Source organism: Montipora foliosa, chromosome 7 (assembly GCF_036669935.1).
Source record: "Montipora foliosa isolate CH-2021 chromosome 7, ASM3666993v2, whole genome shotgun sequence".
Classification (NCBI taxonomy): domain Eukaryota; kingdom Metazoa; phylum Cnidaria; class Anthozoa; order Scleractinia; family Acroporidae; genus Montipora; species Montipora foliosa.
In genome coordinates, this window is record NC_090875.1 from 30,022,018 (window position 1) to 30,048,399 (window position 26,382).

The window sequence follows — 26,382 nt, forward strand, 5'->3', positions numbered from 1 at the left end:
CATAGGGAAAAAATGGTGAGTCCATCACTGACAGCCAAGTTTGCTAAGAGATAGTTCGTGACTGAATGCATTTCTCGTGTTTTGTGAACAATTCTGATAACCAGCACATTTCCAAGAAATCCGATTATGATAAATGGAATGCTGACCATAGAGAGAATAAACCACGCGCTACTATAGTCGACCATCATACGCTAGTACAGCAGGGTAGATTTTTGTCTTTGTCAATACCTTAGCTCTCTTCTAGAAAAGGTGAGCATTTGTGAAAAGATCGTCTAGTTATTTAGCATTTTAAAGTATTCTTGATCGTCGTTTGCTGTAAGCAGATGTTTTGTTGTCGCAATTATTTGCTTTAACCCGACATTTTCATGACTTTTCAGTAAAAATGCTTTGTTTATAGTTGATCAAACAAGTTCACAGGCACTCCACTTTTAATAACCTGAACGACACAAGTCAAACTTAACAGAAACATGATTAAGAATCCTAAGTGGGAGTAAACAACCAGTTGGGCTGTTTACAAAGCGTGGTAGATTTGAATCCGAGACAGCAGGAAATAAATCCACACCAGATGTTAGAACGAGATTTTGAACCTGGGCTAACCGTGCGCAAACCCAACGCCGTAACCACTGAACACGCCGCCTCTCTAGCATATTTAATACTGGTTGGTTAGTGTTTACTGATGTAAAGTGAAGAAAGGGTGAGTCTTTAACTATAGCAGCATAGAGCCACTGTCGCGTTTGCAAGAAAATTGTGCCACCTGCCTCGTACGTCACGAATACAAATCAGAAAGTTTGGTTGTCATTCAGTGCTGCTTGGACCGTCATTTAAAATACTGTGGCAGAAACTACAGTATTTTGCGAGATCGTGAATTTACAAATTCAAGGCAAGAACTTGAAGCGAGCACAGGGTTACGGAAAGCGCAAACAAGCCTCTCGTGCTTTAAGCGAAGCACACGATTTTACGAGGAATTCCTCTGGAGTTCAGCTATTTTTGGAAATAAAAATAATTTACAATATTTTAGTTTGACTTTCTTTAACGATAATAACTGGCTATATAATTGATAGGTAAGAGGACTACATGCTTGTCCAATTTGGAAACAACTGGATTCAAAAAATTCCTGGGAGTGCCAAATATGACTCGGCCTACGGCCTCGTCCAATTTTGGCTGTCCTCAGAGTTTTTCTCATCCAATTATTTCCAAACTGGATAGCATGAAGTCCTATTACATATACAAATTGAAGAAAGGGCAACTCTTTAACTTTAGCAGCCTTGACCCACTGTCGCGTTTGCGTGAAAATTCTGCCACCTGCCTCGTACTACCACAAACTACAGTCCGGGAATCTCTACCAGCCCTCTTAGAATAACAGTGAGGGAAAAAGAGGTGGGGTTGTTGTTTAGGTTTCCCTTAAAAGAACTTTGTTCGGTTACATTTTTAAGAATGCTTTGTGCTGCGTTGTCCCCTATGGTAATTTCTCTTTGTTTCCGTGATCCTCATTTGCCGTGGACATTGTCCTATTTTTACCCAAGACACCTGGAACAACCTCCCAATAATTCAGCTTTTTGGCAACATGTTTTATGTAAGGGGAAAGAAAATGCGTTTGTAGAACCAAATATGACACTAACTTAAAACGTCGTTTGTTTTTTTTACATATTTTATTTCGTTTTGAAATAAAGCAAGCCTTGACAGTTTGTTTAGCGTTTCCGACGAACAGCCAACGGAACACTTTAAATTCTCTTGCACTCCTAAACTGACTTCTCCGTTTGCAGAATTTGCCTAATCTAGTTCTATGCTAACAGCAGGAAATGAACTTGAATAAAAAAGGGTCCATCAATTTTTGGCAAAATTGAATTTTCCACCTGGGCCCGGTTGTTCAAAAGCCGATTAACGCTAATCTCAGATTAAAAATTAACCAGGGAGTTTATTTCTCTACTCCCAAATGTTGTTTAACGCTGATATTCGGCAAAACTATACATTTGAAGAAGTCAATCTTGAAGAACAAGAAGACGCAAGAGAAACTTTCGCCAAAAAGTTGAAAACATGAAACAAAAGTTTACGCTAATCCTGGATTAAGTTAATCGGCTTTAGAACAACCGGGCCCTGATGTTTATCGCTTGACTTCTCAAACGGGGCTTTCCATTTCTCATCTGAGAATTCTCCAGATGACGCTTTAATGCAAATTGTAATCATTTTAAAGTTGGATTTTGACAACAGGTTTTTGTTCCAACTATTTAGAGTGAACGGCACTTTCAGACATTATGTCAGGTTATCGTGGCAATAAAACCGTCCACTAAGAAAGATGTGTTCAATAAGTTTTTTCATCATGGAATTAGTACGCAACTTTTTAGCAATAAAGGTTATTACAGCGCTGCAACTATTGAACTTTAATTTCTTAGTACAAATTGGCGTTATCTGTTGTCATGAATCTATTTATTTGCCCACCTGCTCGAGTGTCGGAGAACAAGAAACTAACTACCCAGATTAAAATTGCTGTCTATCGTGCCTGCATCTACCCTGCGAGCAGAGTCTCTTTCTATCTTCCTAGATAAATCGGGAAGAGGAAAGTAGACTCTGCTCGCCGGCTCCACATTCTTTGCTTTGCCGCTCATCCAAAGAATTGGGTGAGTCAGTCCAGTTTCGACTTGTCAAACATGTTTTTTTAATTTTTGCGTATGATCATTTGCCACGCGTCATCAATATTTTGAGATTTACAACACCATGGCAATTTTAACTGTTAGAATTCCCATGCGTTTTTCCTATGTGTGTCGGTTGCGGAAACTAGTCTGAAACTAGTTTTTCAGGTGTGGTCACCAGAGCCTCGGATCCACCCCAGGCTCTGGGAAACTCTATGTAGGAGAACATGCGCTGTAGGGTTCTTATAGCCAAAATTTGGCTATTTGAACCTTGCCGCGCCTGCTCATTCCTCGTGCTAACATGAATGCACCAATCAGAGACGCTCTTGATTGTTCTTCACGAAAACCAATGAGAAAACAATTTGTTTCAGGGTTCCGCAGAGCTCTTCTCTCCCTCTGTCAAGAGAAGAGCTCTCGGTCGAGATAGCGGAGCTACCCATCATGCGTGACCACAGATGACTGTCGCAAATGTCTAGGAAGTTGAGCTATTTATACACCCTTTTATGAAGTCTAATATATGCCGTTTTCCGCTAATGACATCCAACTCATGCTTTGAAATTTTGTTCAGAAATGTACAAAGGCCTAAAACTTTTCCGATTTCTTTTCTTGTTTTAAGCCTTTGTACATTTCTGAATGAAATTTGAAAACACGAGTTCAACGTCATTAGCGGAAAACGGCATATATTAGACTTATTAAAAGGGTGTATAAGAATTACATAATTAAAAAGGTCATAATTATTTATCAAAGCAGCATATCCAATATTGGGTTAATTCATACCAAATAGCTGGCTGGCGTCTAAATAATGCCTATATGTTTTTAGGTTTTTATATCCTCGTCATGTCGAAAGTGCCAGTTACACTTAAAACAAATTTTAAGAAATCGAGCCCTTCTCATAAAGGATACTTCCTCATACAAAGCCTCGTCTTAATTGACATGGAAAATCCCAAGCAATATATTAAAATTAAAATTCCAAGAAACTGAGGATGTTGTAAAATGAGATGGTCACCAATCCGCAGTACTCCAAATTAAAACAAAAAGATTTCCTCTCGCACATTTTATCTTAATAAATTCTACGTTACATTTCTTTTATACTATACTTAAATTATCTGTTTTTTGTTTGTATATATTTTCATGTAAAAAATGTTTAGACATTATATATACCTTCTTCAAAAACACTGGCTATTAAAGGTATATAATTAATTGTTATAGTTTTTGTTTCTATTACTATGTACCACACGTGCACAAGTGAATAATATTCTTTCCGCACATTCTGATTGACTATCTCAGAGGTGAATATTTGTAACATTCAAGGTGGACTAATATAGGAAATCTTTAATCCTGTTTTAGGCTTACCCAAAATCATTAGATTTTTTCATGAATGTAATGTATCTTAAAATCCGACATAAATAAATCAATAAAACAGGGAGATTTTCGAGGTAATTCGTCTTGCATGATTGCACAATGTGCTGACATGCGCGCGCAAAAGGAAGTGATCTCGTTTCCGAGAAATTATAAATAGTAACAACAACACAAATTTAGCTATTGTTAAGTCTTCTTGAAATCAGTAAGTGAACTTTTCCCCGAAAGGATACGGCCTTCAGTTGATCATGCTCAGGCTAGACCAATGTTGGCGCTGTGATACGATATGTCCATCTAAGATTTACTGCGGCAGATGCAAGCTGGCATATTACTGCAGCGACGAGTGCAAAGGAAGCGACGAGTTTCGACATCAAGTGGATTGTCAGAAAGCTACACTGAAAAGAAAATGCTCTTCTTGCGGAAAGGAAAGCACTGAATTGCAGCAGTGTGGAAGTTGTTTGCAAGCTTGGTATTAAGAATGTCTTAAGAAAGCCTGGCCAACGCACAAAGTTACTTGACGACAAATAACAAAAAGGACAAATGATCTGTGCAACAAAGTGAGGAAATATTTCCACTTAAGAGATTCGACAGGCTCGCCAGGACTGGGAATTCTGTATTACTGGGGTCATTTTCCTGCCATGGATTTCATCAACCTTCCACTGAACGAAGGCTGCGACTATTCCAACCGATTGTCGGCTTTGGTTTGCGGGGTTGAAGATCCGAGGAATGTCGCGCTTTCTTTGGCTCAGCTTCCAGAATCCTATGAGGCGGAGCTAACTTTTGTTCTGAACGACATGTGTGCTTGCACACTGGCGAGGACAGTTCTTATTTTGTATTTGCTTTTTTAAAAGGTAAATCAGAAAGTACTTTCATGGTGACATTATATATAATTCAGTACAAAACAGGCCCGGATTGTTCGAAGCATGGTTAGCGCTAGCAAGCGTTAAATACCATAGAAACCTACAGGTTCTGATACCTCATAAATAGTTTTGCTCTTTGGCCATTTCAATTTCAGCAGGAAAAGAAAACAAACAGCGGTTTACAAGCATTTTCATTCTATACTTGACGTTTCGTATGCTGCAACATACATCATCAGAAGTGACGGTTAAAACTGTTACACAAAAATTTTAAAACTTGAGCGAGGCAATGGTGACTAGTTACAAAGTATTATAACAAAATCGTAACTTCCGGGAGTCGATCTGCTTTAACGTGCCCCTGTGATAAAACGATCACTTCCTTTTTTGTCTTCAGATTTTGAAAGTGTGTTTTCTTAACACATGGCTGGCAAAATTTTGAACTTTGACTTTTATCCAAAGACCGTTTACTTGTGCAAGTGCAAGTTTTGGATTTAACAATCCGCCATTACTCGGGTTCAGAACTGGCCGATTATACTTCAGAGGGTTGGATCCAGGGAAAGGTGACGTCAAAGGCTCACTAGCTTAAAATTTCACAGTGTGAATGCAGCTTATTATCTATGCAAAACGCGACTTTAAAAGTCTGAAAGCCCAAAAACTCCCGTGCTGCATATTAACTCTGCGGCGTACACACGCGTTGCATTCCTAAACTATTGAGCCTTTGGCGTCATTTTCTCCTCGATCCAGCTCTCTCAAGACCTTAAAGTTAGTAATGGCGGACCATTAAATAGGAAAATTCCAGTTAAAATAAACAGGTGTCTTTTTGAAATCAAGGTTTAAAACTTTGGTCGCTTAGTGTTTAGTTAATATAGTTTTGAAATCCAAATAAAAATGAGAATTGATTTTTTTAGTCACAGGGGCAATTTAGGTTGATTTGAAGCCTCCCCAATTACCGGTGTCCTGGGCTGTATAACCTACAGTAGGCCTTGAGACTTGAAAGTGCTTCTTTCAGTAAACATATCTTTCAAAGGTGGCGGACACTTGTACCAGTAACATGTCCTGTGGCAGCCATCGTAAAAGGTAGTTTAACTGTTCTTAATGGAATGGCTGGATGCCAATAGTTATATTTTTGCCAATATAGTAGTTACAGGATTGACCTCCCTCCCACAATAATAATAATAACAATCATCATCATTATTATTATCATCATCATCATCGTCATCATCATCATCATGGTGATTATTATTATTATTATAGGGTCGTAGACCCCGTCTCACAACCCTTCAATGTTCATAATCCTGTGGGACGTAAAAGAACCCGCACAGTTGTCGCAAAGAGTAGGGCATGTAGTTCCCGGTGTTGTGGTCTGTCATCTGTGGTGTATCATGGAAAGATATATGATATGATATGTGATTATTATTCAAGATGGCGGCGCCTGGCAAATTTGAAAGCCAAAAGAAGCGTTCTTGAAATTCCTTTTTTTTTCAAATATGAACGCTTTCATTTGAAGAAGTTTGAACAATTTTAATTGTAAACATTATGTTCTGTGGTTTAAAGTTATTTTATTGTTTTAGTGGAGGTTCCCTTTAAGAATGTTTAAATATGTTTTATCGCAGTTATTTTATGGTTTAATGTTTTCCAAAGTCACTTCTTCGTATTAATAGTATCATTACAAATATACACATGACCAAGTTAAAATCAGGAGTAGAAAGACTAAAAGATACTACAAACATGTGCATCTTCATCAAGATTTAAAAATTAGAGGAACAATTTTGACTTCAATAACCTTATCGTGGTCAAATCGCGAATGTCTCTGGTAGGGAGTTCCAGTCCCGGGAGACTGGAATTGGTTTATTGTTGATTTCGCTCTTAGCCCGTCTAGTTGTGAGCTATCTTTAAAAGTAGAATCGTGTAACTGGGAGCGTTAAACCAGGTATCCTTCTAATTGACTACTTTTACCATCCCATAATGCAATACGTTTTTTTTCGGGGGGGGGGGGGGAAGGGGGTCTTTACATAAAAAAAAAAAAAACAGAACAAGTTAATTACTTTTGGAACTGTACCATGCTTCAGTGAACGGGATATCCATTGTTTTAATGCAAATGATAATAATACTAATAATAATAATATTAATAACAATAATAATAATAATGATAATAATAATGATAATGATAATAATGATGATAATAATAATAATAATAATAATAATAATATTGCGCACATCTCCAATAAATTGTCCGTAACGCTTTACAACAAATAAAAATGAATTTTAAAACAAACTAAATTTACAAACATTCCCTGACAAACTTTTTAAAAAGATAAGATTTTGAAGCATTTTTAAAAATGTCAACAGATGAACTCCTACGTATTGAAGTGGCAAAGAGTTCCACAATCTAGGGGCAAATACTACAAACGATCGATCTCCATAAGTTCGCATGTTTGAAGATGGTTCTACAAGGTCGCCATTGCTAACAGATCTCAAAGAATAAGAGCTAGTTGTAAGCTCCTACGAAAAGATAAAAGATCAGACAAGTACGACGGCATTAAGAGATTTATAAACTAAAAGAAGAATCTTAAAAATATAATACGATTCCTAATACGAGGCCAATGCAGATCAATTAAAGTTGGAGTAATATGAAGGAACTTCCTAGTCTTACATCCACCGAACTCACAGGTCAATATGAACTCCCCATTTTAATAATACCAACCACAATGCGCATGCACAGTAAAGTTGTGAGAGACCTAGACCCTAAGTATATTACAATGGTCTTCAATTGAAACCAGTATTGCATTCAGTGTTACAGGTGCAATTTTTCACATTCAAAACAGCCCTTTATTCGACATATTTCACTGAAAGAGAAATAATATAATTCCCTAGCTTAATTTTTGTAACTTTCATTTATAAGTAATTCCTCTTCATCGTTATCAATTTTATTCCATTATCCGTCAACACATTAAAATTAATGTTTGTCATGTCTATTTGACCAAATCTTCCGCCAGAGTCTCTTCCCGCCATAAATATTCTAGAAGAAAGATTCAAAAGAATCTTGTATTTCCTTTCTCTTTATTATAAATTAACAAGGGTGAGTCCAGTATTTGATTTGAACAAAATGCTATAGGATACTAACATTTTTGTAGATATGTCATTGTTTTCTTTATAATCCGATAGAAGGATACCATTAAAAAGTGAAATAATACTACTACGAACCTTTCTACAGAAATGAAGAGATCTACTCTTTTCAGTTCATTGGTGACTCGGGGATATTCGGAAAAATTCGAGTAGTCCTGAACAGGACCCAAATTTATGATCATGCTGCCTCTGCTCTACCACTGAGGTATACGGCAGACCGTCTGGATGCAGCTCAACAGGCCATTCAACAACGGCCAGGTGACAGAAAGTTATGATCGCGTCGCGAGTCGATCAATGGCTGAAAAATAGATTTTACAAATAGAAGTCCTAAGAATAAAAATTAGCATTTCGTTCATTACGGCTGTTGCAACATCTCGTTCTGGGTTTGTGGAAGTCGACAGAATATTATCCGTTTAAATCCTTGTCGAAAGTTTGTACTGCGGAAAGCATATAAAACAGGATTCAAACACAAGCTACAAAAGAAAGTGAAGTCTATTACGGGCGAAAGGACAGAAAAGTAATTTCCTTGAGTAGCTCCGATAACAACAAGGGTGTAAAAGGTAACGGCTGGTCCGTAACCGACTACAAAACCTGCAGTTGCCAGCATAAATGTTATTACAAGTTTCTTTTTTTCGCAAGATCTGTCTTCTTGTCTGTCTGCGGGCGAAGCACAGATTGTTTTGTCAAAGTAGAGTCCTTTAATCAGGGATCCATAACAATAAAGAAAAACCGCTAAGGGAATGTACACGACTATTGAAGAACTCATAAAAAAGTACACTTCGCTTGATGGACGGCAGGAATCGAGAGCATCACTGAATTTCGACTCGATGATCACATTCGGCAGGGAAGTAAGAACGCTTGAGATCCAAATAGTTGCGATAGCTCTTTTCACATTCTCTTGTTTTAAGCGTAAGACTGTTCTAAATGGCTTTAACAAGGCATGGTACCTTTCAATTGCTAGAACCATTAACGTGAAGGAGGAAACGGGGACGATAAAGTACTTCAACTTCATCAACGTACAAGCAAGCTTCGGTAAAAAGTCGTGCAGCAACATAGAAGGCCATAGGGAAAAAATGCTGAGTATATCACTAACAGCCAAGTTTGCTAAGAGATAGTTCGTGACTGAATGCATTTCTCTTGTTTTGTGAACGATTCTGACAACCAGCACATTTCCAAGAAATCCGATTGTAAAAAATGGAATGCTGACCATAGAGAGAATAAACCGCGCGCTAGTATAGTCGGCCATCAGCAGGGTAGATTTTTGTCTTTGTCAATATGTAAGCTCTCTTGTAGAAAAGGTGAGCATTTATGAAACGATCGTTTAGTGATTTTGCATTTAAAAGTACCCTTGATCGTCGTTTGCTGTCAGCAGATGTTTTGTTGTCACAATTATTTCCATTAACCCGACATCAAAAGTTTGCTAGTTCACTGGCACCCCACTTTTAATAACCTGAAAGAAACAATTCAAACTAAACAGAATCCTAACTGGAAGGAGACAACCAGTTAGGCTGTTTACAAAGCGTGGTAGAGTTGAATCCGTGACAACCGGAAATAAATCCACACCAGATGTTATAACGGGATTTGCTAATCGCATGCAAACCCAACGCCCTAACCAATGAACACACCGCCTCTCTAGCCTATTAATAATGTAAATTGAAGAAAGGGCGACTCTTTAACTTTAGCATCAGAAACTGTGAGGAAAAAAGAGGTGGGGTTGTTTATGTGTCCCTTAAAAAGCTACTTTCTTGAACCGATGTCAATTATATTCTGATCTTTGTTCGGTTACACTTTTAAGAATGCTTCGTGCTGCGTTGGCCCCTATGGTGATTTCTCTTTGTTTCCGTAATCCTCATTTGCCGTGAGCATTGTTCTATTTTTACCCAACACACCTGGAAGAACTTCCCAATAATTCAGCTTTTTGGCAACATCTTTTATACGCGGAAAAGGAAAATGCGCTTGTAGAACTAACTTAAAAGTTAGAACACTAACTTAAAACGTCGATTGCCTTTTTTACATATTTTATTTCGTTTTGAAATAAACTGCCTTGACAGTTTGTTTAGCGTTTCCGATGAACAGCCAACGGAACACTTTAAATTCTCTTGCACTGGTAAACTCACTTCTCTTTTTGCAGAATTTGCCTAATCTAGTTCTATGCTAACAACAGGAAATGAAATTGAATAAAAAAAGTTCCATACAAAATTGGCAAAATTGAAATTTCCATAACTTTTCTAATCATGGAATTCGCACGCGACTTTTTAGCAATGAAGGTTATTAAAACGTTGCAACTATTGAACTTTAATTTCTTAGTACAATTTGGCGATATCACTTGTCATGAATCTATTTATTTGCTCACCGTTTTGAATCTGCTCGAGTGTGGAAGAACAAAAAACTACCTACCCAGACTAAAATTGCTATCTATCGTGCCTGCATCTACTCTGCGAGCAGAGTCCCTTTCGATCTTCCTAGATAAGTCGGGAAGAGGAAAGTAGATTCTGCTCGCCGCCTCCACATTTCTTATTGAGCATGCGTTAAAAATTTAAATGTATTCGGTGTCAGTCACGCGTCACCAATAGCCACAAAACCACAAAACGAAAACAGACAGCCGGGATATTTTCGGACATCTCTTAATTGACATGCAAAATCCCAAGCAATATATTAAATTCCAAGAAACTGAGGATGTTGTAAAATGAGATGGTCACCATTCCGCAGTACTCCAAATTAAAACAAAAAGATTTCCACTAGCACAGTTTATCGTAATAAATTTTACGTTAAATTTCTTTTATACTATACTTAAATTATCTGATTTTTGTTTGTATATATTTTCATGTAAAAAATGTTTTGACATTATATATACCTTCTTCAAAAAGACTGACCATCATGGGTATATAATTAATTGTGATAGTTTTATTTTCTATTCCTTTGTACCACACAAGTGAATCATAGTGCTTGCCGGGTATTCTGATTGGCTATTTCGGAAGTGAATAATTGTTAGTTGTAGCATTCAGGGTGACCTAATATAGGGAATCTTGAAAGCTGTTTTAGGCTTATCCAAAATCATTAGCTTCTTTCATGAATGTAATGTATTTTAAAATCCGATAAAATATAAATAAATGAATAAAACAGGGAGATTTTCGAAGTTATTCGTCTTCTTGAATGTACAATAGGGCCGTTTATACGACAGAAAATATTACATAAGACGCGAACACCCCGAATAAATGGTACAAAATCTACGTTCACGGCTTTCTCAAGCCGCGGCTTATCCTGGCCTGGGAGTTTATACTCGTATAAATAATCAAGTGAAGCTATGATCCTCGCAGTTATGAACGCAATATGATCCATTTCAAATATCATTTCATCGCTGACTCGTATAAATAGTTCCTTTCACGTATTATGTACGCCGCGGCTTCTTTTCTCTCGTATAAACGGCCCTAAATAAATCAATAAAACAGGGAGAGATTTTCGAAGTAATTCGTCTCTGCATGATTGCACAATGTGCTGACATGGCGCGCGCAAAAAGGAAGTGATCTCGTTTTCCGAGAAATTATAACAGTATACAACAACACAAATTTAGCTCTTGTTAAGTCTTCTTGAAATTCAGTAACCCCCCTCAGTGAACTTTTATCCCCGAAAGGATATACGGCCTTTCAGTTGAGCATGCTCCAGACTAGACCAATGTTGGCGCTGTGATACGATATGTCCATCTAAGATCTACTGCGGCAGATGCAAGCTGGCATATTACTGCAGCGACGAGTGCAAAGGAAGCGACGAGTTTCGACATCAAGTGGATTGTCAGACAGCTACACTGAAAAGAAAATGATCTTCTTGCGGAAAGGAAAGCACTGAATTGCAGCAGTGTGGAAGCTGTTTGCAAGCTTGGTATTGCAATCAAGAATGTCTTAAGAAAGCCTGGCCAACGCACAAAGTTACTTGACGACAAATAACAAAAGGGACAAATGATCTGTGCAACAAAGTGAGGAAATATTTCCACTTAAGAGATTCGACAGGCTCGCCAGGACTGGGAATTCTCTATTACTGGGGTAATTTTCCTGCCACTGATTTCATCAACCTTCCACTGAACGAAGGCTGCGACTATTCCAACCCATTGTCGGCTTTGGTTTGCGGGGTTGGAGATCCGAGGAATGTCGCGCTTTCCTTGGCTCAGCTTCCAGAATCCTATGAGGCGGAGCTAACTTTTGTTCTGAACGACATGTGTGCTTGCACACTGGCGAGGACAGTTCTTATTTTGTATTTGCTTTTTTAAAAGGTAAATCAGAAAGTACTTTCATGGTGACATTATATATAATTCAGTACAAAACAGGCCCGGATTGTTCGAAGCATGGTTAGCGCTAGCAAGCGTTAAATACCATAGAAACCTACAGGTTCTGATACCTCATAAATAGTTTTGCTCTTAGGCCATTTCAATTTCAGCAGGAAAAGAAAACAAACAGCGGTTTACAAGCATTTTCATTCTATACTTGACGTTTCGTATGCTGCAACATACATCATCAGAAGTGACGGTTAAAACTGTTACACAAAAATTTTAAAACTTGAGCGAGGCAATGGTGATTAGTTACAAAGTATTATAACAAAATCGTAACTTGCGGGAGTCGATCTGCTTTAACGTGCCCCTGTGATAAAACGATCACTTCCTTTTTTGTCTTCAGATTTTGAAAGTGTGTTTGCTTAACACATGGCTGGCAAAATTTTGAACTTTGACTTTTATCCAAAGACCGTTTACTTGTGCAAGTGCAAGTTTGGATTTAACAATCCGCCATTACTCGGGTTCAGAACTGGCCGATTATACTTCAGAGGGTTGGATCCAGGGAAAGGTGACGTCAAAGGCTCACTAGCTTAAAATTTCAGAGTGTGAATGCAGCTTATTATCTATGCAAAACGCGACTTTAAAAGTCTGAAAGCCCAAAAACTCCCGTGCTGCATATTAACTCTGCGGCGTACACACGCGTTGCATTCCTAAACTAGTGAGCCTTTGGCGTAATTTTCTCCTCGATCCAGCTCTCTCAAGACCTTAAAGTTAGTAATGGCGGACCATTAAATAGGAAAATTCCAGTTAAAATAAACAGGTGTCTTTTTGAAATCAAGGTTTAAAACTTTGGTCGCTTAGTGTTTAGTTAATATAGTTTTGAAATCCAAATAAAAATGAGAATTGATTTTTTTAGTCACAGGGGCAATTTAGGTTGATTTGAAGCCTCCCCAATTACCGTGAGCACGTCGGTGTCCTGGGCTGTATAACCTACAGTAGGCCTTGAGACTTGAAAGTGCTTCTTATTATCTTGAAATTAAATAAATTTTCAGTAGACATATCTTTCAAAGGTGGCGAACACATGTACCAGTAACATGTCCTGTGGCAGCCATCGTAAAAGGAAGTTTAACTGTTCTTAATGGAATGGCTGGATGCCAATAGTTATATTTTTGCCAATATAGTAGTTACAGGATTGACCTCCCTCCCACAATAATAAAAATAACAATCATCATTATTATTATCATCATCATCATCATCATCATCATCATCATCATCATCATCATAATGGTGATTATTATTATTATTATTATAGGGTCGTAGACCCCGTCTCACAACCCTTCAATGTTCATAATCCTGTGGGACGTAAAAGAACCCGCACAGTTGTCGCAAAGAGTAGGGCATGTAGTTCCCGGTGTTGTGGTCTGTTGTCTGTGGTGTATCATGGAAAGATATATGATATGATATGTTGACAAGTTCAAAAACACGCAGATATTCGTGATTATTATTCAAGATAGCGGCGCCCGGGAAATTTGAAAGCCAAAAGAAGCGTTTTGGAAATTCCTTTTTCTCATTTTCTCATCGCTTTCATTTGAAGAAGTTTGAACAATTTTAATCGTAAACATTATGTTCTGTGGTTTAAAGTTATTTTATTGTTTTAGTGGAGGTTCCCTTTAAGAATGTTTAGATATGTTTTATCGCAGTTTTTTTATAGTTTAATGTTTTCCAACATCACCTCTTCGTCGTAATAGTATCATTACAAATATACACATGATCAAGTTAAAATCAGGAATAGAAAGACTAACAGATACTACAAACATGTGCATCTTCATCAAGATTTAAAGAATAGAGGAACAATTTTGACTTCAATAACCATATCGTGGTCAAATCGGTAATGTCTCTGGCAGCGAGTTCCAGTCCCGGGAGACTGGAATTGGTTTATTGTTGATTTCGCTCTTAGCCCGTCTAGTTGTGAGCTATCTTTAAAAGTAGAATCGTGTAACTGGGAGCGTTAAACCAGGTATCCTTCTAATTGACTACTTTTACCATCCCATAATGAAATACGTTTTTTTTTTTTTTGTGTTGTGGGGGGGGGGGGGTGTGACAGGGGGGTCTTTACATAAAAAAAAAACAATACAAGTTAATTACTCTTGGAACTGTATTATTCTTCAGTGAACGGGATTCCCATTGTTTTAAAGCAAATGATAATAATAATAATAATAATAATAACAATAATAATAATAATAATAATGATAATGATAATGATAATGATAATAATAATAATAATAATAATAATAATAATAATATTGCGCACATCTCCAATAAATTGTCCGTAACGCTTTACAACAAATAAAAATGAATTTTAAAACAAACTAAATTTACAAACATTCCCTGACAAACTTTTTAAAAAGATAAGATTTTGAAGCATTTTTAAAAATGTCAACAGATGAACTCCTACGTATTGAAGTGGCAAAGAGTTCCACAATCTAGGGGCAAATACTACAAACGATCGATCTCCATAAGTTCGCATGTTTGAAGATGGTTCTACAAGGTCGCCATTGCTAACAGATCTCAAAGAATAAGAGCTAGTTGTAAGCTCCTACGAAAAGATAAAAGATCAGACAAATACGACGGCATTAAGAGATTTATAAACTAAAAGAAGAATCTTAAAAATATAATACGATTCCTAATACGAAGCCAATGCAGATCAATTAAAGTTGGAGTAATATGATGGAACTTCCTAGTCTTACATCCACCGAACTCACAGGTCAATATGAACTCCCCATTTTAATAATACCAACCACAATGCGCATGCACAGTAAAGTTGCGAGAGACCTAGACCCTAAGTATATTACAATGGTCTTCAATTGAAACCAGTATTGCATTGTTACAGGTGCAATTTTTCACATTCAAAACAGCCCTTTATTCGACATATTTCACTGAAAGAGAAAGAATATAATTCCCTAGCTTAATTTTTGTAACTTTCATTTAGAAGTAATTCCTCTTCATCGTTATCAATTTTATTCCATTATCCGTCAATACATTAAAATTAATGTTTGTCATGTCTATTTGACCAAATCTTCGGCAAGAGTCTCTTCCCGCCATAAAAATTCTAGAAGAAAGATTCAAAAGAATCTTGTATTTCCTTTCTCTTTATTATAAATTAACAAGGGTGAGTCCAGTATTTGATTTGAACAAAATGCTATAGGATACTAACATTTTTGTAGATATGTCATTGTTTTCTTCATAATCCGATAGAAGGATACCATTAAAAAGTGAAATAATACTACTACGAACCTTTCTACAGAAATGAAGAGATCTACTCTTTTCAGTTCATTGGTGACTCGGGGATAATCGGAAAAATTCGAGTAGTCCTGAACAGGACCCAAATTTATGATCCTGCTGCCTCTGCTCTACCACTGAGGTATACGGCAGACCGTCTGGATGCAGCTCAACAGGCCATTCAACAACGGCCAGGTGACAGAAAGTTATGATCGCGTCGCGAGTCGATCAATGGCTGAAAAATAGATTTTACAAGTAGAAGTCCTAAGAATAAAAATTAGTATTTCGTTCATTACGGCTGTTGCAACATCTCGTTCTGGGTTTGTGGAAGTCGACAGAATATTATCCGTTTAAATCCTTGTCGAAAGTTTGTACTGGGAAAAGCATATAAAACAGGATTGAAACACAAGCTACAAAAGAAAGTGAAGTCTATTACGGGCGAAAGGACAGAAAAGTAATTTCCTTGAGTAGCTCCGATAACAACAAGGGTGTAAAAGGTAACGGCTGGTCCGTAACCGACTACAAAACCTGCAGTTGCCAGCATAAATGTTATTACAAGTTTCTTTTTTTCACAAGCCCTGTCTTCTTGTCTGTCTGCGGGCGAAGCACAGATTGTTTTGTCAAAGTAGATTCCTTTGATCAGGGATCCATAACAATAAATAAAAACCGCAAAGGGAATGTACACGACCATTGAAGACCAAATAAAAAAGTACACTTCGCTTGATGGACGGCAGGTATCAAGAGCATCACTGAATTTCCACTCCATGATTGCATTCGGCAGGGAAGTAAGAACGCTTGAGATCCAAATAATTGCGATAGCTCTTTTCACATTCTCTTGTTTTAAGCGTGAGACTGTTCTAAATGGCTTTAACAAGGCATGGTACCTTTCAATTGCTAGAACCATTAACGTGAAGGAGGAAACGGGGACGATAGAGTACTTCAACTGCATCAACGTACAAGCAAGCTTCGGTAAAAAGTCGTGCAGCAACATAGAGGGCCATAGGGAAAAAATGCTGAGTCCATCACTGACAGCCAAGTTTGCTAAGAGATAGTTCGTGACTGAATGGATTTCTCTTGTTTTGTGAACGATTCTGATAACCAGCACATTTCCAAGAAATCCGATCATGAAAAATGGAATGCTGACCATAGAGAGAATAAACCGCGCGCTACTATAGTCGACCATCAGCAGGGTAGATTTTTGTCTTTGTCAATAAGTTAGCTCTCTTCTAGAAAAGGTGAGCATTTATGAAACGATCGTTTAGTGATTTTGCATTTAAAAGTACCCTTGATCGTCGTTTGCTGTCAGCAGATGTTTTGTTGTCACAATTATTTGCATTAACCCGACATCAAAAGGTGCTAGTTCACTGGCACCCCACTTTTAATAACCTGAAAGAAACAATTCAAACTAAACAGAAACATGATTAAGAATCCTAACTGGAAGGAGACAACCAGTTAGGCTGTTTACAAAGCGTGGTAGAGTTGAATCCGAGACAACCGGAAATAAATCCACACCAGATGTTATAACGGGATTTGCTACCCGCATGCAAACCCAACGCCCTAACCAATAAACACACACCGCCTCTCTAGCATATTTAATAATGTAAATTGAAGAAAGGGCGACTCTTTAACTTTAGCAGAAGAAACTGTGAGGAAAAAAGAGGTGGGGTTGTTGTTTATGTGTCCCTTAAAAAGCTACTTTCTTGAACCGATGTCAATTATATTCTGATCTTTGTTCGGTTACACTTTTAAGAATGCTTCGTGCTGCGTTGGCCCCTATGGTGATTTCTCTTTGTTTCCGTAATCCTCATTTGCCGTGAGCATTGTTCTATTTTTACCCAAGACACCTGGAAGAACTTCCCAATAATTCAGCTTTTTGGCAACATCTTTTATACGCGGAAAAGGAAAATGCGCTTGTAGAACTAACTTAAAAGTTAGAACACTAACTTAAAACGTCGATTGCCTTTTTTACATATTTTATTTCGTTTTGAAATAAACTGCCTTGACAGTTTGTTTAGCGTTTCCGATGAACAGCCAACGGAACACTTTAAATTCTCTTGCACTCGTAAACTCACTTCTCTTTTTGCAGAATTTCCCTAATCTAGTTCTATGCTAACAACAGGAAATGAAATTGAATAAAAAAGGTTCCATACAAAATTGGCAAAATTGAAATTTCCATAACTTTTTTAATCATGGAATTAGCACGCGACTTTTTAGCAATGAAGGTTATTAAAACGTTGCAACTATTGAACTTTTATTTCTTAGTACAATTTGGCGATATCACTTGTCATGAATCTATTTATTTGCTCACCGTTTTAAACCTGCTCGAGTGTGGAAGAACAAAAAACTACCTACCCAGACTAAAATTGCTATCTATCGTGCCTGCATCTACTCTGCGAGCAGAGTCCCTTTCGATCTTCCTAGATAAGTCGGGAAGAGGAAAGTAGATTCTGCTCGCCGCCTCCACATTTCTTATTGAGCATGCGTTAAAAATTTAAATGTATTCGGTGTCAGTCACGCGTGACCAATAGCCACAAAACCACAAAACGAAAACAGACAGCCGGGATATTTTTGGACATCTCTTAATTGACATGCAAAATCCCAAGCAATATATTAAATTCCAAGAAACTGAGGATGTTGTAAAATGAGATGGTCACCATTCCGCAGTACTCCAAATTAAAACACAAAGATTTCCACTCGCACAGTTTATCGTAATAAATTCTAGGTTAAATTTCTTTTATACTATACTTAAATTATCTGATTTTTGTGTGTATATATTTTCATGTAAAAAATGTTTAGACATTATATATAGCTTCTTCAAAAAGACTGACCATCATGGGTATATAATTAATTGTGATAGTTTTATTTTCTATTACTTTGTACCACACAAGTGAATCATAGTGCTTGCCGGGTATTCTGATTGGCTATTTCGGAAGTGAATAATTGTTAGTTGTAGCATTCAGGGTGACCTAATATAGGGAATCTTGAATCCTGTTTTAGGCTTACCCAAAATCATTAGCTTCTTTCATGAATGTAATGTATTTTAAAATCCGATTAAACATAAATAAATGAATAAAACAGGGAGATTTTCGAAGTTATTCGTCTTCTTGATTGTACAATAGGGCCGTTTATACGACAGAAAATATTACATAAGACGCGAACACCCCGAATAAATGGTACAAAATCTACGTTCACGGCTTTCTCAAGCCGCGTCTTATCCTGGCCTGGGAGTTTACACTCGTATAAATAATCAAGTGAAGCTATGATCCTCGCAGTTATGAACGCAATATGATCCATTTCAAATATCATTTCATCACTGACTCGTATAAATAGTTCCTTTCGCGTATTATGTACGCCGCGGCTTATCTTCTCTCGTATAAACGGCCCTAATGTGCTGACATGCGCGCGCGAGAGGAAGTGATCTCGTTTCCGAGAAATTATAAATAGTAACAACAACATAAATTAGGCTATTGTTAAGTCTTCTTGAAATTAGTAAGAGAACTTTTCCCCGAAAGGATACGGGCTTCAGTCGATCATGCTCAGGCTAGACCAGTGTTGGCGCTGTGATACGATTTGTCCAGCAAAGATCTACTGCGGCAGATGCAAGCTGGCATATTACTGCAGTGACGAGTGCAAAGGAAGCGACGAGTTTCGACATCAAGTGGATTGTCAGACAGCTACACTGAAAAGAAAATGCTCTTCTTGCGGAAAGGAAAGCACTGAATTGCAGCAGTGTGGAAGCTGTTTGCAAGCTTGGTATTGCAATCAAGGATGCCTTAAGAAAGCCTGGCCAACGCACAAAGTTACTTGTCGACAAATAACAAAAAGGACAAATGATCTGTGCAACAAAGTGAGGAAATATTTCCACTTAAGAGATTCGACAGGCTCGCCAGGACTGGGAATTCTCTATTACTGGGGTAATTTTCCTGCCACTGATTTCATCAACCTTCCACTGAACGAAGGCTGCGACTATTCCAAACCATTGTCGGCTTTGGTTTGCGGGGTTGGAGATCCGAGGAATGTCGCGCTTTCCTTGGCTCAGCTTCCAGAATCCTATGAAGCGGAGCTCACTTTTGTTCTGAACGACATCTGTGCTTGCACACTGGCGAGGACAGTTCTTATTTTGTATTTGCTTTTAAAAGGTAAATCAGAAAGTACTTTCATGGTGACATTATATATAATTCAGTACAAAACAGGCCCGGATTGCTCGAAGCATGGTTAGCGCTAACCAGCGTTAAATACCATGGAAACCTATAGGTTCTGATAACTGATAAATAGTTTTGCTCTTTGGCCATTTCAATTTCAGCAGGAAAAGAAAACAAACAGCGGTTTACAAACATTTTCATTTTATACTTGACGTTTCGTATGCTGCAACATACATCATCAGAAGTGACGGTCAAAACTGTTACACAAAAATGGTGACTAGTTACAAAGTATTATAACAAAATCGTAACTTCGGTAGTCGATCTGCTTTAACGTGCTCCTGTGATAAAACGATCATTTCTTTTTTTGTCTTCAGATTTTGAAAGTGTGTTTGCTTAACACATGGCTGGCAAAATCTTGAACTTTGACTTTTATCCAAAGACCGTTTATTTTGAGTGTAAGTTTTGGATTTCACAATCCGCCATTACTCGGGTTCAGAACTGGCCGATTGGACTTCAGAGTGTTGGATCCAGGGAAAAGTGACGTCAAAGGCTCACTAGCTTAAAATTTCACAGTGTGAATGCAGCTTATTATCTATGCAAAACGCGACTTTAAAAAGTCTTAAAGCCCAAAAACTCCCGTGCTGCATATTAACTCTGTGGCGTACACACGCGTTGCATTCCTAAACTAGTGAGCCTTTGGCGTAATTTTCTCCTCGATCCAGCTCTCTCAAGACCTTAAAGTTAGTAATGGCGAACCATTAAATAGGAAAATTCCAGTTAAAATAAACAGGTGTCTTTTTGAAATCAAGGTTTAAAACTTTGGTCGCTTAGTGTTTAGTTAATATAGTTTTGAAATCCAAAGAAAGATGACAATTGATTTTCTGGTCACAGGGGAACTTTAAGTTGATTGAAGCCTCCCCAGTTACTGAGAGCACGTCGGTGTCCTGGGCTCTATAACCTACAGTAGGCCTTGAGACTTGAAAGTGCTTCTTATTATCTTGAAATTAAATAAATTTTCAGTAGATGTATCTTTCAAAGGTGGCGGACACTTGTACCAGTAACATGTCCTGTGGCAGCCATCATAAAAGGGAGCTTAACTGTTCTTAATGGAATGGCTGGATGCCAATAGTTATATTTTTGCCAATAAAGTAGTTACAGGATTGACCTTGCCCCCCCTCCCCCCTGCTTACATTCACCAAGAACACTCTTTGTGCTAAGGCCACAGTTCTCGTAACATTAAAATTGAAAGTTTTTGTACTTTTTTATCATGCGTTATGCGTGATTTTTCTGTATATTCAATGACTGTTAAGCGTTTTTTTTTTAATGTTGGATTTGAAATGGCACTCATTTATCGTATTATTATTATTTAGTCAAAGCGTATCGTATTGTTATATTGCTACCGCCTCCGTATTTCAAAGATCGAAATACACATTTATCACAATAATAGTCATCATCATCATCATCATCATCATCATCATCATCATCATTATTATTATTATTATTATTATTATTATTACCATAATAATAATAATAATTATTATTATTATCATCATATCATCATCATCATTATTATTATTATTATTATTATTATTATTATTATTATTATTATTATTATTATTAATGAGCAAATGTGAGAATGATATGTGTGTATGTGTGTGTATTGTTAAAATTGCATCCATTAGAAACTCGGAAAATCTCCAAGCCCCAGATGGGATTTGAACCTCCCACCCTCCATGATCAAGTACGCACGTTGTAACCACTGAGCTACTGCAGATTCTATGGTGACCAAGAGTGAAATGTGGGTATTTGACTAGACCTTCATCACGTAATTGAAAAGTCAAATAACGACTGGAAGCATAGTTTCCAATGGATGCAAGTTCAACATCTCATATGGGTTATATCATTCTGGGTGATGCTGTTCTAGTCAAAGACCCACATTTCACCGTTGCTCACCACACAGTAGGGAGCTTGAGCACGCGCATTTTTGAGACGCGCACGGCAATCGGAAGTGAGCTTTTTTCCCTTTTAACTTGTCTTCACACAACCAAATTTCATTGCCAAGTCTCTTTTCTCCATTAGAGATGATTAGTATAAAAATCTGGGAGACACAACTGTCCTGGCACGCGAATTGGTCTCTTCCGGTTGCCGTCCGCGTCTCAAAAACGCGCGTGCTTAAGCTCCCTAGTGTCCAGTAGATCGGTGGTTAATTAGAGCATACAACTAGATTACGGAGGGTTGTGGGTTCAAATCACATCTGGAACTCGGATTTTTTCCGAGTTTCCAATGGATACAATTTCAAAAACACGCAGATATGCGTGATTATTATTATTAACGTTTTTAAATTTAACTGCAGGAGGAGAACAAGTCGCATCATCAGTAACACAGATTTGGTATTCTCTGCGGCTCAGCGAGGATGACTTTCAGCTAGTGATTCGGACCCTGCATGAATTGATTGAAGCATCGAGTCTTGAAGAGCTGACACAAGGCAGAATGAAGATACACCAGAGTCACTTTCAGAGGATTATTGAAGTATGGTGTACTTGGATTCAACTAAGCTCCCGTGGCGGAGATTGGATCACCGAAGCTCGGCGCAGGCAGTTCGAAGACCCCAAAGCAAAGAACGGAATGGATATGTACCTGATGGAAATCCCGAAGGAGCACAAAAGATCAGCATCAGAGTGGTTTGCGAATGGGATTCTGTTAGCAAACGAATCTCGAGAGGTTCTTCCCCGAGAGAATTTTACTCTGACGGGTTCCGACTTCTTACTTAATAACAACAGGGGCGCTTTCAGTTACATCCTTCAATCGTCCGTCCTTCCATTCTGTGGATGGGATTACAAAGAGGTCCGACGATGGGGATACTCTGCTTGTATCCTGAAGATGTACAGCGAGTACGTCAGTCACGTGCTTACGAAATGCGCTTTGAGAATGGCCACTGACAAAGTCGAGTTCCACTTCCTGTTGTGCAACTGTATGGAGATCACACCATTTCTTCCTGCAAGCTGGAAGTTTGATCGGGTGACCACCTCTAACATTGCAGACTTCGTTCCTCTGACACAACTACTGGACACTTTCAAGCCCTTTCTGAACTTCAATAACTCTTTCGCGGTTATTATCACCGAGTTTCTAAACTGGGTTCAGCTCACAAATTTGCAGATAGAAGCGATGACACGAGCCCATTTTATGCCACGAGGAGACAGCTTTCGCAAGAAAGTTTTGCACGACACAAACAATGCTGCCATTTCCAGTTCTAGAGGGTTGGAAGCTTTTGTGGAATACCACGATCACAGTGCAGAGTTCATCCATTTTCTCCGAGCGTCTTTATTGAGTCATGAAATTCCCGCTGAGCGAAATGGAAGGCGCAAGTGGATCTCCGTGGCTGACTATAATGGGTTGATTGCACGAAATTTCCTTCGCTGCCGCAATCGAATTGTACCATCAAGATGGATGCTAAATTGTCGCCGAGTAACCATTCTGAACGGCTATGAGAGAGCAGTAGAGTGGATTCTCAAACCAAAATGAAACGGACACTGTTCGAACTGTCTACCCGTCTTGTTTTCCCTAGATTGTCAAAAAGCGTTTTTCTAACGTATACTAATAATCGATAAGTTCACATAATTGTTAGGTAGCTAACGCGACGGGCAAACCCTGACTATGTTTCGTTTGTTTGTACTGTTCTACGACTCCGTTCAATTAAACAGTATTATGCAACGTGTTGAGCTGTAAGATTAAGATGTATCACGTTCCCACTAGTTAATGATATGGTGGTGGAGTTTTGTAGAAAACGAATAGGCTTAAGCATCGAATCCGGGACGATAATTCGGACGAATGATATGTTAACAAAAAGTGTCACCTTTAGTTTAGGCCGCTCAAGTCCCCCGGAGTGGGGGAGGGGGGGCTCCGCTCCGAGGTCCGACCCGTTACTCTTTTATATACCATTTTTGGCAGAAAAGATACCCGTTTCGTATACCTTCCATTGGAAAATAATGAAAGGCCCTTTTAAATAGCCAAATGACAAATGCCCCTACCCTTTCATATTCTTTCGACTCGTGAAATCCCTCCTCTTTCATATACCTGAAGCGTGAAAAAGGTACTCCTTTCGGTAAATGTGGAGGTCGAGTCAACCTTGGCGTAAAGTGCTCAATGCTGTGGTAGCAGAGCTAAGTATACATAAGTTGAAGGATTAAAGAGGACGCATCGATTCTCTGTTACTCTGAGTTTCGCGCCTAAGCGCTCGTCAGACAAAACTTATATATATATTTCTCATCTACCTAAGTTTGCGGATCGCGTGAAAGAGCACGAACTAAGCATCAAAACATTTAATTTATAAAGTTCATAATACAACAAATCGCAACATCGATATAAAAATTGAACCGGGCAGTAAAACTGGGAACGAGCTAATTTCGTACGTACATTGTTCTTTTGAATGATATGTTAATAAGAAGTCCCATCTCCTTTAGTACAGGCCGCTGGAGTCACAAGTAAACACAAAGACCGTAAACGGTGAAATCTTGAATTAAACTCTCCGCTTCTATGAATTCCACGTTCATTTTTCATCTCCTGTTTTATGGTATTTTAAACTTTCTTTTTTGCAACTCCACAAAGGCATTTTATTTTTTTGTTTGAGTACCGAACAAAAAAGCACCCACATTACACCTTCAAAATTCGTTCCAAGGCCCACTAAGCAAAAACAGCACCTTTCTACTACCCCCTAAAACCTTCCAAAGATACGCACGTAAGGACTCCGGGACGAAAGTAATACTTAGCATGGAAGGTACAGGGAAAATGTCAAAATGAAGTTTAATGAATATATTAATATTATTGGAATGGAGTGATCAAGTGAGTGAGTGCATGACTGCTCCTGATACCTCATTGCATGACTACGTCATCCATGAGCTAAAAAGGGGTCCCAGTATCAAATTGAATAAATTTAACTTACGCTGATTCCACTTCTGGGATAACTCGAATTCCTCTGTCAGCAGCATATGATACCAAAGATCTTATTTGTTCCTGGCTGTAAAACTCACTTGAAGCATTTTGTAATTCAGGGTAACTATTAAAAAATAATGGAGAAAAGGATTCTATGGATTAAATTGTATCCCAAGGGTTTTAAGAAAATTTAGAGCTTAAGCAATAGACTATTTTACAGTTCTGCGCTTGAATAACAGCAAGGCTGGAGATAACCTTGCTTTGATACAAACGCCATTGCTTTTCTTATGCAAATCATGTTATTGTAATGCTAACAAGTTTCTGTTTACATAGGAAAAGCAGTGAGGTTTGTATCCGAACCAAGGTCAATTCCAGCTTCACTTTTATTCAAAGCCCTGGTAACTGAGCATAACTGTATGATGGTCTATTGCTATTACTATTTTTCAGCAAGCTAAGAGGGTAAGTGTACAGGTTAGTACGATTTCTTGGTAAAGGTAAATGCTAATTGACTATATTTCCAGATGAAAGTGATGTTGAAGAGTATTGGGGGACACTTCGCTTCGCATATCAAAATCGTTTTGTATTAATTTAATCACCTGCATTAATTTCTGGACAAATCTGCCATGTTATGCTCATTTTGAGGTTTTCTGGTCGAAAAGTTATTATATAGAAATTAAGGGTGCTTTCCTTTTGTCAGAACTGGCCGGCCAGACCCGTCAATGGTTTGCAAAGAAAATGCAACAATTTGAAGGAACGCTTGCCTGTTAGTCCCTCGTATTCTTCTGCAGGAGTATATGTCATCCTCAACTCCCTCGAGGTGTGTTAATTTGAAGGCATTGTAGAATGCCTGGTCTGTCCGGTCCATTCTGTCAAATGGAAAGCGCCCTAAGATTCTATGCCCTTGCAAAAAACGTTCAGGAACAAAGGTGATGAAAAGTGTTTGCAGGAGTTTTCAATGATGTTTGAAAATTCGAAAAATTTATCTAAATTGTTCAAAAAATCATTTCCATCGTTGCGATCTATAACAGAAGACAATCAATTTCCTCAATACAGTGACAAAATCCCATCAATAGAAAACAGACTTTGGTTCAGAGCTGGGGTATTTGGAATTTAAAAATCTCCTTATTTGGATGTAACGTAGCTGACGGACTTTCCCGCGCATGCAGCTGCGATCTTTTTATGTCCATATTTGGGCATAAAATTAGTGTCCTAATATCCCAAGCTTTGTTCCAAGGAAAAGCGTTGCAAGTTACACGCTTTAAGGTCACGTGCTTCTGTAAAAAGGCATATTGCATAATGCATTAGTTTGGGTTTTTACTGATGCTAACTTAAAGACATTTTCTGTAGTTTTTATATAGCCTGCATGGCAGCCGTTCGAAGGGGAAGGAAAGGGAGAACCAGAGGGAGAATGAGGAGGTCGGGCGCAAACGCGTTATTCTTTTGCTGGTTCTCCCTTTCCTTTGAACGCCTGCCACGCAGGCTACTCTTATAAAGAGATCAAAATCGCTTGACCCTGTCAGCCCATTTCATTAAGGCAGTCTACACCAACAGCTTAACCTTGATCCATCGCTATGTATAGATTGAATTGTATCCCAAGGGTTTCAAGAAAATTTCGAGTTGGTGGCTGGTGTGAGTTGAGTAACCGACTGCTGTCATTGTTAAAATGAATATACATGTACTAATAACCTTAGTTTTGAATGAATCTGTATTTAATTTCTTTGTTTGTGGAAAAAAAATTGCTGACTTGTCTGCATGAAGTAGCTGACAATTTGTGTCGCCTGTCAGTACTTACTGAAACTACT

General features: G+C 38.2%; 2 protein-coding genes across 3 annotated transcripts in view; one reads left to right on the forward strand and one right to left on the reverse strand.

Annotated features, from left to right (window-relative positions):
- Positions 1 to 26,382, reverse strand: part of LOC138011764 (uncharacterized) — a 166,396-nt gene that overhangs the window by 136,694 nt on the left and 3,320 nt on the right. For both annotated transcript variants that reach the window (XM_068858923.1, XM_068858924.1), the window contains exon 4: positions 24,591 to 24,704. In XM_068858923.1, the coding sequence (XP_068715024.1) occupies positions 24,591 to 24,704 (114 nt within the window). The remainder of the gene's footprint in view (positions 1 to 24,590; positions 24,705 to 26,382) is intronic.
- On the forward strand, positions 19,042 to 24,111 carry LOC138010669 (uncharacterized). Its single transcript, XM_068857645.1, has 2 exons — positions 19,042 to 19,648; positions 22,005 to 24,111. The coding sequence occupies exons 1-2, from the start codon at positions 19,042 to 19,044 to the stop codon at positions 23,171 to 23,173; spliced, it is 1,776 nt and encodes a 591-aa protein (XP_068713746.1). The 3' UTR covers positions 23,174 to 24,111.

Coding starts and splice junctions, on each gene's coding strand:
- LOC138010669 (XM_068857645.1), top strand. CDS start 19,042: ATGCTCAGGCTAGACCAGTGTTGGCGCTGTGATACGATTTGTCCAGCA. Junction 19,649..22,004: donor TTTGTATTTGCTTTTAAAAG/GTAAATCAGAAA, acceptor ATTTAACTGCAG/GAGGAGAACAAGTCGCATCA.